The sequence below is a fragment of the Carassius carassius genome, chromosome 46 (assembly GCF_963082965.1).
Source record: "Carassius carassius chromosome 46, fCarCar2.1, whole genome shotgun sequence".
Classification (NCBI taxonomy): Eukaryota; Metazoa; Chordata; class Actinopteri; order Cypriniformes; family Cyprinidae; genus Carassius; species Carassius carassius.
The window spans coordinates 18,045,957-18,061,137 of record NC_081800.1 but is presented as its reverse complement, the minus strand read 5'-3'; the positions used below and the strand labels follow the sequence as shown (position 1 = coordinate 18,061,137).

At 38.0% G+C, this 15,181-nt stretch overlaps 1 protein-coding gene across 1 annotated transcript in view; it reads right to left on the bottom strand.

Annotated features, from left to right (window-relative positions):
* Positions 1–9,408: 9,408 nt before the first annotated feature.
* pex14 (peroxisomal biogenesis factor 14) overlaps positions 9,409–15,181 on the bottom strand; it is a 79,019-nt gene continuing 73,246 nt past the window's right edge. The window contains exon 9 of the mRNA XM_059541332.1: positions 9,409–12,446. Coding sequence (XP_059397315.1) covers positions 11,987–12,446 — 460 coding nt within the window. The 3' untranslated portion in view covers positions 9,409–11,986. The remainder of the gene's footprint in view (positions 12,447–15,181) is intronic.

Sequence of the window (15,181 nt, the reverse complement as noted above, 5' to 3'; positions counted from 1 at the left end):
AAATTCTAATTATTATAACAATGCAAATGTTCCACACAGTGTTTCTCAACGTCATCTATATCTGTATTTTCTCTACGCTGTAGAGAGAAAGGTAACGAGAGTATGGTTAATAAGCCCTCCTCCCGTTGAGACTTTTAAAGGGCACAAGACCCCGGGTCTGTGGCACAACACAGAGGACACCAGGAACGCTGCTCTGACTGAGGAAGACATTTTAACATCCTTGTTACTTTTCTCTACAGACCAAGAATTTTATACAATAAATTCAATACGTGTGTGCAAACAATAGCTCATAAAAATCTGACTTTGACATAGCCATGGAGCCATATTTAGGAAACAAATGCTCTCTGGTGCATTTCAGGAAAGTTTCTAGCACTTTAAAATGGTGTTTGTTTTTCATTCTTTTCTTTCATTGTGCAGGCTGCTCTTCGCTTTGACCAGCTTACACCGTCCTGTCCCACTCGCTGCAGCTGTTCTCTTGCCTCACCCTCCTCTTCCTTCTGATGTGTCTTTAAATAAAAAACGTGTAAAGCCACCACCATCTGTCTGCCAGCTGGCATCCTGCATATAATCTTGAAAAAGACAACTATGGAAATTATATTACACAAAAACCAGACGGAAACGACCTCTAAACTAGTGCAGGCTGCTGTTGAAACAACAGATCACCTTATTGTCTAAATTATAAGGGAGGGGAAAAAAAAGACAGAATAATTCCTGATTTTGTTGTATAAATTTTATCCGATTATGTAAATTGTTGCAAACAAGATTTGAACACTTAAACCACAGTTAAAAATGCAAGAATTTGTTTACATAAGAAATCAAATGACAAATCAAGTATAAATCTATTTCAAAGGGAGCACAAGCATGCTTTTAATGCAAAACAGGGAAGACCCAAAAAATTTAAATTAATAATGTAATTCTATATAAAAATGTGTGTGTATAGAAAGAGAGAGTGTTTCATGCTAAATAATTATCCTTTGTATAGGTGTGTATTACAAATAATTTTATATAATGAAATATATTAACAAATGTGTTAAATTTAAGTAGATAGGTTTCGACATTGCAAAAAAGTTAATTCTGAAAAACAAAAAATCTAGCATTATCTGTGTGCACTTGATTTGCAATGAAATTCATATATTTTTCATTTTACACAAGTTCAAAAACTTTGTGGGACCACCACATGCAGGATTAAAATAATTAATTTCTTATATTGTGCTTATTTATCTGACAGATTTCACATGAAACAGATACATACCACTGCATGAACGTCTCATCTCTATAGACTTTTTTTTTTCATTCCCATCATAATGAGCCGTGTGTGCAGTCATAGCGGGCCGGATCTGACTCGTACTGAGGGTTGATGTTCCAGGAACAGGTTGTGTGAGACGCCGCAGCAGCAGCAATGCATGAGGCACAATGGAGCCCAGAAACATGCGACAGGTGTTCTGTACATATGTCAGAGCAGCGGTGCGCACACATCATCTCCACAACCCATTAAGAAGCACAAGAATCAACCATAATATTTCAAGCAATTGAGTTGACAGGAAGGCCATGTACATTTTGCTTCTTACTGGATTGTTCAATTGCATTACACCCACAAACATATTACAACAATTGTGTATTTCCGACAATTCAGAAGTGTACAGTTGTTTAGTTACAAATCACATTTCATATGCTTGTCATAAACATTGAAAGAATCATTCCATTTGACCATATAATTGCAGCATTGTTCTGTTTTTAGTTGTGCCTGTAAGTCTCATCCATTTCCTCGTAACCTTTGGCATTCATATTCATTTTGCCATTTCCACTCATGCATTGCTTTTTTTAAAGAGACTTTGGTCAGAGTTTAAAAAAAGGTTTCTGGTAGCAGCTGCTGCTTGTGTAAAAAATAAAGTTCAGGGACCCCAAAGGAAAAAGAGAATTAGACACACGTTCAGCCAATTTAACTTTAACAAGACCTTATTGGCGGTAATGTCACAGGCCCGCTATGTACAAATGCTGTTCTCTGTATTCATGTCTACTGAAATGAGGAGAAATGCTCAATTATGTTCTGGATCACGGGAGATTTCAGCATAAATATGACTCTAAATGAGTGTAGTCAGACACAACAAGCTCATTCAGTAGAAAGTATTTCTGAAAAGCAAAAAGAGCAAATCCAAAACTCAGAATGATTTAATATCCACTTATCTGAACATTAACTAAAGACGCACCTGTCAAAATCCCACAAGTTTTTACTGCACAGCTGCACATAAACAAGTGAAGAATTTCAGTCTAAGATGCACACGTACAAACTCACTGGGTCAAATTTCCAAAGTGTCAATCTTTCATAAGCAATTTTGTGCAAGTGATAACAGGTTCTTACTCTGTGGGTTAGTCAGTAAATGTAACTTAACATAAACGTAAATGTAACCAACCGTGATTTAAGATAATTTCTAACCCAAATATTATTAGACAAAAATAAAAAAAAGCCCTTGTTATAGGTAGTTAAATACAAATATGAAATATATAAAAACCTAGTAAGAATCTGCAAAAATCTTATTTATATAAAGTTTTAGCAACATTTGACAATAAGATTTTATATTATTTTATAATATAGATTTAGTATTTATTAATCTTTAACTTTAGTTAACAAAAATAGGGTACACTTTATTTGACGGTGTCCTTGTTACACATATTACATGTACTTACTACAGTAATAACAATAAATTAAGCATAATTACATGCAACTAACCCTAAACCCTCATCCAAACCATATAGTAAGTACATGTAGTACTTAATTAATATTACTCGGTACTAATTTGTATAATTACATTGTAACAAGAGCACAGTAAAATAAAGTACAACCTAAAAATACAACTGTTCATTGTTGGTTCATGTTTGCTCAGGTCCAATAAAATAATATTAACAGACACAAATTTTGATCTTAATAATGTTAAAGTAAATAATCTTAGTAATTGTTAAAAAAAAGAATCTTATTGTAAAGTGTTACCAAATATATATATACATATTCTATAACAACACTCTCATTGGTGAAAGGAGGGGTTTGTTTGTCATTTGATGTATACATTCATATATGTATTTAATATATATACTGTACAATGCCAGGTTGAAACAACTTAATATTCCTGAGCTGAGGCAGGCAGGCCGTGACATCACAACCAGCCAGACTCTGACCGGCCTTTGCACTTTACATCTTTCTCTGCGCCACTGGCTGAAAGTAGGCTCTATCAAATTAAACAAAGATTTTAATAAAGCGGGCATGTGTAATATTTTTTGAAGGCGGCATTTCCGTATGGCTGTCGCTATACCTTACACAATCGTCGGGTCGAGATTCATACCACTGCCATTCCCTATGGTTTTGTGAAACACCGCCACTGGGCTGGTCGCTCTATTTTCACATATATTTGTAGTGCTTTCTGCAATGCGCACACAGACTCTGTGCAGGCCTGATTATGGTGCGATCTCTAATCAACACAAGGATTAATCACCATAGGATTGAAAATATGTGCAAATGACGAAATAAAACGGTTTTAGCACACTTTGGCTGGGAGCGGTTAGATAACATGCAGTTTGTTTGAAGGCTGAGTAGCCATCTCTGGAGCATGGGGAGTTCTGTTTCAGATCTTTATGACTATAGTATTGGGAGCAACAAGGCATTACTCTCTCGCACACATGCACATGTGTAAGCCAGCGAGGGCCATTTACTTACCAACTAAGGAGATCCTTAAGTGCTAAGCTGTAAATTCGGTTAATTTAGCACGATTCCACAGAGAATTGGTGGGTTTTCTTGCGGAGGAAAGCCCAGCAGGCTTGCTGAGAATGAGTGGAGATGGTTAATGTGGTCCTTAGCGCCTTGATGACGGCAGGAACATGAGCTATAAAACAGAGCTGCCAGGCAGCCGTAAACGCAGGGGCACAATGCACAGCAATATGAATATTGCTCAAACTTAATCCAATTAGCTTCTATTGAAGAAAGATGAAAATGTTCAATACTTAGAGAAAATCGTGTATACAGATGGAGACGTGGCCCTGTGAAATCAAACGTCCAGGCAATCAACGCTGGAAAACATCAAACAAATGTACGCAATAAATCGCGATATTTCACATTGCCAGAGTGTGTGTGCACTGCTTTTTGTGATTAGATGCACCTGCACACAGTGCAACGTTAATAAATTAAGGATACAAACCAGACCATTTTCAAATTGAACCTTATTGAATGAAAAAACAGAGGGAGGGAGAAATAAAAGCCAGCTTCCGATTCGGTCCAATTAACTGATTTTTAAATCAGACTTGATTGAGGGGGAACAAAGAGAATTAGAAAAGCGGCTCTTTTGATGAACCACACAGGATATGATGACATTCCGCAGTTCTCCACACTTCTGCTCCGACACTACAGCCAACGGCTATGTGTGTTTGCTTGATGACTGTAAGGACATGACAGAATCTCCCAATGCATCCTTGTGAACCCGCTCAAGGTAAATGAGAGCTTTTAAAATGCCTTGTTTGGTGCAGCAGCTGCAGTCTTCATGGAAGGAAAAGTGAAAACAGGTGGACAAGGCTTGTGCTAATCTTTCACATTATGCTGATGGTTGATAACACACTGGACTCCTCACTCCACACACTTAAAATACTGTCAAGTTATACCCAGTACATCAGCAACGTGATATTTGCAGAATGGAAGAGGTGAAGATTGGAAAGATTGTGCTGATGATACTAATAATGAAATGTTTGATGTAGGGGAAAAATGTTTCTAGACATATATATATATATATATATATATATATATATATATATATATATATATATATATATATATCATATTATAATTTATTAAATAGTAATGTATTAATTTCATTAAAGTGAATAATAAACTAATATGATATAAATAATTTAATTATTTAAAAATATATAATTATTTACATAGAATTAAATGAGGTAAACACATTTACTTAATTTGCCATTAATACAAACTTTTACAGAAATGTACAAATTTGTGGCAGATAGTTGAAAGTAAAGTGATGTTTGCATTAACGTTTGACGCACGCTCTTGTAATGCCACCTCCAAAGAAAGTGTGATGGTTAAACATGTCAGTCAGAAGGACCCTATATATCTGAATGAATGCACCAAATGTAATTCTGATACTCAAAACATAGGCTTGTGTGCTTAACGGTCTTTTTTCAGTGACATGCAATTTGTCTTTGCACACTAAACATGAAACTGCTGAGCTACGCCACACTATCACAGCCAGTCAGAAGATATTTGATGTTTAATGCAGTTATGTGATTGCAGGTTTTTGAACTTAAGAGTTTTGTAGTGGGCGTAGGTACAGAGGATGACCCATTAGAAATAAAACCAAATGACGTTGTGTGTGGTTAGAACACTGTGTAATACACATTGCTTTTGATGCATCTAAGTCCAAACAAAATCCACATTTCTGCCCTCATATTGTGTCTCTTAATGGCTTAATTGTTTCTAACATTTCAAGGCACACAGAATTTTATGCAAGCAGCACATTTCTAAACAGTCTTTAATAAACACGTTAATGACAGAGCAACCCTCCAGCTGTACAAGAGTCTTAGTTATTTCTCCAGGCATCAAACATCTTACTTATTCTACAGTCATTAAGAGCTGTGCTCCAGGATATAGCAGAGCTGGTGTAATTACACCGGTACCATGATGAGGAAGTTAGCAGTGGTATTCATCGTCTTAATTAAGGCATAAACTCTCTGCTCTAAGCTAAAAGCAGCTCTGTTGGTTTAGGCGTCGAGTTATAGAAGCACACAGGAGCACGCCAGCGTCATCCAACACATCCACCCAGGGTTGTAGTCTGCATTTGCATGTGGAAAGTAAACCACAGAGAAAGACTGCATTAAGAAAGGACAAGTGAGTCCCTAAACTGAACAGAGAGTCAGTAACAGGTCGAGCTTCGCTTTCACTTTCCTCCTCAGAGCCTCTGGCGTCTTTCAGATACTGCGCATGCGATTTGTCTAATTTGCAAGTCTTGGCAAGGGCCGCACCTGTTTCCCCGTCACCGCCTGCAGTCCCAAATCCTCAACAAGCGACAAGCACATCTAGATAATCCATTCTACCATCTAAAACACGGATGCACTCCCTGGTCCGTGTAGGACGGGGCATTTTTCTCTGGTGGTGTGCTCATATCCGCCATGCTGCTGATGGCTCATTACAGGCCAATTCATAAATATTGTCTCCAGCATTATCACTTCCAGGGGCTCTCCGCTCCCCAGAGATTTATTCTTCTCTTTTACAGCATGCTATTGTTTTCTTACCTCTTTCTGGTTTTACACCCCACCCCTCCATTCTTCCATACCTCCTCTGCAAGACGTGACATTGTTTTCACCACCAAAGCCACAGTGATTGCCGCATAATGACGATGGTGGTCGGTATTTGTTCCATTTAGAGTTGAAACAGGGCCAGAGGAACATCAAGTGACAGCAGCCACACAGCAAGGCGAAATGCAATCCTGCTCGATTGAACAATCATATAAGTGATGACAAAGTGCTTTATGACTATGCAGACTTTGTTTCACTTGGGTTTAGCCCACTAAGGTCTTATGCAGGCAGTCTCATGCGACCTTGGCCCATTTTCACCTCAACTCCCAGTTTCCAGAAGTGCGGTCAAGCAAGAATGCAAAAACTGAATAAAAGTTGCAAAAAATGCTGCACAGTATGAAGACGAAAAAAGTATTCTCATTTAACCATTTGAAAATAAAATTAAATCAGTTAATTATTAATGTTAATAATAATATTAACAAAAATAGTATTTTTAAATACTGACATGTATTGAAATATTTTTCAATTATGTATTGCTTTAAAAGGGTCATGTGAAAAATGAGTTGATTCTGACTAACTTAAAAACATCTGATTGGCCACTGCATATCACTGTTCACAGAAAGCGATATAAAAGCATGAAAGCACCTGTCTATCAGTGAGTACTGAACTGAGTCTGTACTTGGTACTACCAGTGCTGCAGAAAGGCAGGTACTCTTATGTTTTTAAAATTTCAGTATCGACTTGGTTCAGAAGTATTAATAGCCTACTTTTGACAATAACCAAAATGATTAGTTACTGAAATACTTCTCTTAAATTTGACCATTCAGTAGAATGTCATCAATTTTCAATGTTCGCACTGTCAAAAGTAAGAAGTGATGCACCAATCTTGATTCTGAACAGAGATCGGCAGAAATAAAACAGAAGAGTGGCTGACCACATTTGGAGCAAAAATAGGCCAGTTCCGATTTATGGCAGTTCCAAAGTCTTCTAACATTACTTGTTTCAGCCAGTGCTGAACTTCGTTCTTGGCTAAAGGAAAACACAAATCATTTTTTTTTATATATATATATAATAACTTTTCCAGGACATTTGACATTTTCTCAAATTTTCTTGAAAATTAGTCATCAATTTTCCAGGTTTTCCAGGATGCATGGGAACCTTTTTTCTTTTTCGCCTTTTTTCATCTTCATACTGTCCAGGCCTGTTTTGCAATTTTTCATCCTTTGTAATATTGTGGCTCATGGACTCAAGTTTTTGTGATTTGCCTTAGTTGACACTTGATAAGACAATTTGGTTTTTGAGCCAAATTACCCTTGTTGCTTAAAGTATGGGGGCTTCCAAATGTTTTGTAGGACTATGACAGAAACCAGACAGACGCAGCTGATTCCAGCAGCATAGAGCGTGAGCGTCCCGTGGTGCGTGCTACCATCTGTCCATCAGTGGAGTGTACCCAGTGGTGTTCCAGAGGTGTGGACCTACATTAGCACAACATCAAACAGGCTCCCTTCTACACATGCTGCACTGCATGCGCTCCTGCTTATCTTATCTGAGACGGAAGGAGGAAGTCACCCCTCAGGTCCATCCTTGTAGAATTAGGCTTGACCTTTCTCATGCAAAGCTAAGAGAACTTGGAAAGGTTCTCTGCCCCTGCGATTGGGATTGAGTCCAGTGATACTGCTTTAATGGGGCACCTGCTGTGCTAATGTTAAAAATAAAAATAGGTATGACAGGCATTGCCTGATATCTTTAATATGGAATGTGTTCTAATTCCATTTTTTATGACCGCACTGTAGTGATGAAAGTCATGTTTTAGGGGGTAAAGTGTGTTTCTTTAGTTTTATTAGTAGCACAAAGAGCACAAAAGTACTTCCAAAAGCAGCGATACCCAACAAGGGCTCACAACCCCCTAGACATCCATGATGAAATTAAAAAAAAAAATTAAATTGCAAAGAAATTGAGATTAAATTGCAATAAATTATAAAAAGATATTAAATAAATTATACAAATAATTATATACAAACAATACATTATACATTGTTTTTTACAATAAAAATTTTTACAATGCTAACAACCCTTGCATTGATCCAAGGACACACTCAGCCCTCTAACCTGCTGAGTGCTCAGTTCAGGAGAACAATGGAGTACAGCACACATCGATACAGCAGAAGCCTATTGAGGGCAGTCCGTTTAGTAAAGCAGACTGATGAAGTTGAATGTTCCAGGTCTCTGCAAAAGCACGACAGACACCTTCAGTCTTGAGAGAGAAAAAAAAACTCTTTCCCTCCGTTTGAAAAGATACACAGACTTGGGCCTCCTTGTGTTCCACGCTCAAGCTTTCGAGCATCATACCCTTTTACTAGGAGTCAAGGTGTGCCAAGATGACTGGTAAGCCTCACCTACAGTACCATTCCAAAGAGCTGGAGTTAGAGGAGGCTTTCTGGGCAGGAATGCACTGCGTGTCCCATAAGACACTAAATGATGTACAAGTGCATCTATTACAGCAGCCCTTAAAAATCTGAGCCTGGCTTGAACTCCGGGGAGAGGTTAATGGATTACAAAGGGATGCGGTATTGAACCTCTGAGAAGTTTATATACCACATCAATATGTGCAAGGCTATTGATCATTTAGACCTTGAGAGACAAATTAAATTCATAAACTTGATAATGCACTGGAATATTTGTATTGCTTACTACAGTGGAACAGGGCCCTTAGAGTAAGATGAAATCCTAAGTTAATACCATTCAGAATTTATCAGCATTTTCTTTTGGCATCTCATGTAATATCCAAATTATATATATATATATAAATGCAAATAATTCACATTAAATAATTTGTCCTTTTATATAAATTTCATGAATTTATTTCTATAATCTTTTTGCCTATTTTGGAACAGCACAGCACCTAATACTAAATAATTGGATGTATTATATATGAATAATTTACATTAATGAATAATTAATTAATTAATACTATGCCGTCTTTCTTATATCTAAACATATTTTTGTTCTTTTTTTTTGTCACAATGAAACCATCATACCGAAGTTGAATTGTTACATTTATTCCTGATCAAATGAAAAACAAAAAAACAAACAAGAAAAAACAAAAAAACAACAAGGAAATTTGTGTCAAATTTCAAATTTATTACAATTATGTACATTCATCTTTTCATACCAGAATTTCTGTGTGACAAATACCTGGGTGTCAACAACATCAACAGAGCCACATACAACAATGTGCATTTCATATAAACTGTTACAGATTTGTGTTGTAAGCTTACTTATAAAACAGATCCAGCACACACACACACACACACATACACACACAGCTCATGTAAATGAGATTGAATGCTTAAATTCCTAAACTGAGTTGCTGAAACTGAGCAGCAGGATGTAGATTCCTAACAAATCTATCATAAAAACAGTTGGAGATGAGAATGCAATATTACAAGAGATATAGGCACTGAATGTGTGTCTTGTATCATGTTTAATTCAGTAGACCTCACAGCGGCTTTACAATGATTAGCTAAAATTAGCAAACTCTTTTGTTTAAAGGCCACTGCCGCCATGCTACCAGAAACAACCTGCTAGTTGCAGGAACTCATGAATGTGGTTTTAAGCAAAACTGATACATGCACACACACTCGTACTCAGTCTTATTCTGAAGCCGATGGTCTTCCTTCCTTCCTCTCACTTCTACTATTGGTAACTCTGCAATGACATTTCTGACACCAATAAATGCAACTTACTTTCAAGATTAAATGGACTTTACGGATTCCTTTAGAAGGATAGTTGACCACTTCAAAAAAAGTTATTTTCAATTTTGTGTAATTCCAAACAGCCTTTTTTATGGGTTTTTGTGTAAGTTTTTTGAGCAAGTTATTTAATGACCGTTCATAGTGATCAGTTGTGCTCCAAAAAAGAAAAACACAGGCTGTAACAGTTCTTGAGCTGTTAACTGAAGAACCACTCTGGCCATATTGAATTCAACTCAAGAACATGATCTGTCCGATTTCGTGAATGAACTGTGTAGTGTGACTTGTGAACCAGATCAACCGGTTAATAGAAAACCATTCATGAATCTGACTGATCTGGTTCTTTCATTGTGTTTTTGGTGTCATTTTTGGAGTTTAACACGAGGTTGTATGGTAAGGAGCAGTGTGAAGTCTTCTCAAAATGTATACTTTTGTTTTCTGCATATCAAATGAACACACGCGGTTTCTCTTGACATTGTATCGCATGAATATATGCTATTCTTGTGTGGGTAAGTGTTAAGCCAAGCCTAGTCCAGGAAATAAGAAGATATACACACTTCCAGACAAGCTGAGCTCTTTCATTGTGCCACAGACCCACAGTTCACCTGGCTGCACTGTAATCCGGTTACTCTGAAGGTCATTTGTTAAAAGTGAAAATGTCACAGTGGATCTGACGCTCTAGTTTTCACTCCAGGATCTCTCTGGCTATGTTTCTCATCAGCTGGCGAGTGAGTTATTTCATTAGTTAAATATTCATACCTTACTCTCCGTTTGCATCACGGGGAATTTTTTTTTCAGCTTTTTTTTTTTTTATCCTTTTAGGGCTTTCTGAGAGAAAAGCCCCCAAAGAGAAAAGCACAACTGTCAAGCATCTCTGCTGAAGCATCCATTGTTTTACACAGTTTAATTACAAAACCCCAGCACCCCAGCACGTTTCATGTTAAGATTATTCACTGCAGGAGGCCTACATAATTTAGACTGGAGGGTTTGTCATGTAATACAATATAACAGGCTTTCAGTATTAGATTTCCGATTTTAGCCTCCTTGACATTTCAAGCCGCATGAACTAATACATCTGTTATTTGTCGATCATTTGATTATTAACATACTTCATAAACCAAATCAGCTACCCTGCTGGAGACTGGAGAGATACGACAGAGAAAAACACATTTCTCTTTCGCCTCATTGTCTGCGTTCTCATGTGTTTTCCCTCCGTCTCTGTTTCTCCCACTGAAATCTCAAATCCACCATCACTCTGATCACAAAACACAAGGCCTCATTATTACACAGACTGCTGGCAGCCCGGTGTACTACACAATCTCAAAATGTCTGAAGGAGAAATGCTTCACTATTACAGATTACAAGGTCCACCGCCGGTTCATACCACCACAACAAACACGCTGATCCAACAATGTTCGGCCTGAACTAGTTAACTGCTGAGCAAAACAAAATAAATGGCATAGAAACGAGTCCAACAATCTCAGATCACAACTTTCTGATTTCTTTGGTGCCTCTGAATGGTGTCTAAAGTCCCTACACTGCAAATTATGACGTTTGTATTGACTTGAAATGCTATGGAACACATAAATGGGCTTTTTTTTGGAGTTCTACAGTCACTAGTAAAACAGCTAGCTAGCATTTTAAGGGAAATGCATGGATTGCATTAAAAAAAGTCATATTTCTCTTGTCGTCTTTCCAGAAATTTCTGTTGCTGTGCTTGTTCAGGCTTGCAGAAGTGCCGCCACTCTGGTTTGCACGTTTAAAATTCAAAAGGGTAAAGAACTGCAGTGAAAGGAACATAATCCACCTCACCTGCTGCTTTCGTACAGTGTTAATTGATGCTCACAGTAGCTGTTTTACTGCAACGAGGGTGTGATATCAGAACTTAAATGAACTCTTATGAAACTGAGAGAAGCGAATGGACGGATGAAGTCCGGAGTTTCTTTCTAATCGACTTCGCTCTCGTTGCTCGCACCCTCTGGACGCCGCAGCTTCTCCACGTGCTCGTTTATCTGTCCGTCGCCTCCTCTCCTGTCCTCCGTCTGCACACTCAGGTGGTCTTCCTCATCCGCATGGGTCACGTCTTCATCCTCATCTTCATCCTCATCGTCCTCTTTCTTCTCCTCCTCCCCCTGGACTTCCATACGGACCTGGTCTTTCAGATCCAGAGGAAGAATGGAGCCCAGGCCCACGTCTCCATTCAGGCAGTGTGGGCTGGACGGGGTGGCCTGGGAGCTGTTGCCCTCTTTGACGGGGGAGGAGTTGGTTGACTCGTTGCTGACGGGAGAGATGTCACTACTGCTGTTGGTGTGGCTGACAGAGGGCGGGTTGGACAGTGATCCGGGTTTGAGAGGGATTTGCCAGGATGGTATTTTTGGAACAGAGGGTGAAGCAGGGAACTGTCTCCTGACAAGAAAGAAGACATGAATATAAAATTACAAGTGTTTTCTTCAAATTGCTTGCTGAAATCTCTTACAACAGAGTACACATTAGCCACTTTTCCACTGTCAGACCAGTGCGAGCCAGTTCTTTAAATGGGGCAGGAGGGGCTATTAGCATTGGGTCAGTAGCAACGAGGCCAAAATTGCACTGCGCTTCAACCGTCGGTCCAGAAGCTCCACTGCGCTTCACTAAAACCCGCCCTTTACACGCCTCTTTAGAACAACATCACACATCCCCATAATTTCACTAACAGAGAAGTTATCAAAAAACTAATAAGAATATAGCTGCAAGCAGCAATTACTGGGCCAAGCACTCCACCGGCAAATTGAGGAGCTAAGCATGGTATGAAGTAGTGTTGTCAAAAGGTTTCTTTAAGTACCGGTAGTACCGAGGCCCGTTCAAACCCGGTTCAGCGCTATGATTTCCGCGAAGCAGAAAACGAGGACGGAATCTCAAAATCTAGTCATGAAAATGAAACTTACATTTTAAGATGGACAGTCATGGAATTTGTCAAAGTTAGCATAAATTAATCAAATCCAATCTCCATATGGACCAGTATCTGTAAATGTTAAGCCGCAAAAGTTGTTTGAAATATGAATCCGTGTTCTGCGCGTCTTTGTGTGAATTAATGAATGACAGAGACGTGCGGGTTTGTTTACTACATAGACCGAAGCGCATGACGCTTGCATTAATTTCAGCATCTGAGCTTCAGAGTTCTCTCTCTATCAAGCGATCTGAACTTTTCAGTTCATCTCAATGGACGCACAGCGCACCTGTATTTGATGCTCTGTAAACTCTGTGAAGGCGCACGACTCACCGTCGCTTTACTGATAGCGCTGTTTCTCACACATGCAAAGAGAGAGAGAGCGATAGTCTTACCACGCTGAATCGAGACGCTATATGTAAACTATTCTGTGTTGTCTTCTCCTGTCAAAATAATGGAGTTCATTTAGAATAATTCATATTCATTTTCGAAGCAGAAGACATACCGGTTTCTCCGGTAGTGGGCGGAGCTAATGCACAAATGCCAATTTAATTGGCTGGCGCTGATCTCTTACCGTCCCTGTTTTGATTTCAGCAAATCATTTTGACCAAACGCAGACAACGTGATTAATATTCACGAACCCAGCAGCTCATCAATTCATAGTGCATTGTATATACATTAGTATGATAGTAGAATTAGTAGTAGTTATTATATTTTAATAATAATTCATATGATCTATTACTATTTTTTTACAGAAACCCTCAATGACCAAAACTATCTTAAGCATCCCCACCAGTCTTAAGTTCAGTTAAAATGACAAATATGCATTCATTAGGCCTAAAAGTAAATTTTTACATAAAGGCATTGTGCTAGAAATATTACTATTATTTAGTCAAATGTATGTGATACTGCTACTACTGTTGAAAAAATTTATAAAACTTTATATTTTAAAGAAATAAATCACAATATTTCTTCCATGTTTTAATTTTAATAGCAAATCCCCTTTATTTACCAAAAATAAAATGTGTTTAAATTTCATAAATTAAAAGACAAATTAAATTTGGGTGAAACTTGTTTACTGTTTTTCATAATTATATAACTTGTAGAAAAACTTTAAACACAATTGTAAATGAGTATAAAGAATGGCATTGGTTTTATTTTTAGTGCTAAAAAGTTTTTTTTTTAATTAGCATATTTTTGTGTTTTGCTTTGGTACCGAAATTGGTACCGAGAACCGTGGATTTTCACTGGTATCGGTACCGAATACTGAAATTTTGGTACCGTGACAACACTAGTATGAAGCATCACACCAATGCAACATTGAGCAATTAAAGCAATTTTAGGATGATTGTAATTGAAATGGCGAAAAATCATAAATACAACCACTACTAAAATGATTAAATGGCTTAACACTTTTGACCAATAGTTGGCGCTGTTATCAAATCAATTTGGTGTACTCTGTGTGACTTGACAATGACACACACAAATTTTGGTGTCAATATGCCAAAGCATTGCAGATATACAGCCTCAATGCCATTTTGGCATCATGCCTAAAATTCGTCGCTGTGGTAAGCGAAAACGTTTTGGGGAACGATACAAAATCCATAACATTTTGTCAGCACAGTGTGAAGATCATCTGACTCAATTTTGGTGAAAATCGAACCAACGGTTGAGGAGTTTGAAAAAGTAGATTTTCAACATAAATCAAAATGGCGGACAGGAAGTTCGGCTTACTCTGGCATATTTGGTATCTATAGCCGCGTTTCCACCGAAATTACCCGGAACATTTGTACCAGGAACTTTTTTCCCCAGGAACTTTTTTCCCCCCGCAGCTGAATTACATTTTATGTTTAACCACTAAAGAGACATCAGAGCCAGCGGCACACATCAGAAGGTCTAGCCGAGGTGAAGCTGCTTCTCTGCGGATAGATGATCACTAAGCTCCCGCTGATGACGTGGAGCTCACCGTCATTGAGATCGGCGAAACACATTTTTAAATAGGCGCTGTCTTTATAAATAAACCACAGATTTGAGTTTTAAACAACTACATTCTCGCCTGAAATACTTTTAAAATTACATTTCATGACACAATAAAACAGTAATATTTTGAACATGATCCGAATAAATGGTGGTTGAACTCAATCAATGCTGCGTGAACTCAACTCGCTTTGGCTACTGCAATTTTCCTCTCAGTATATTTACAATAAAACGAAAT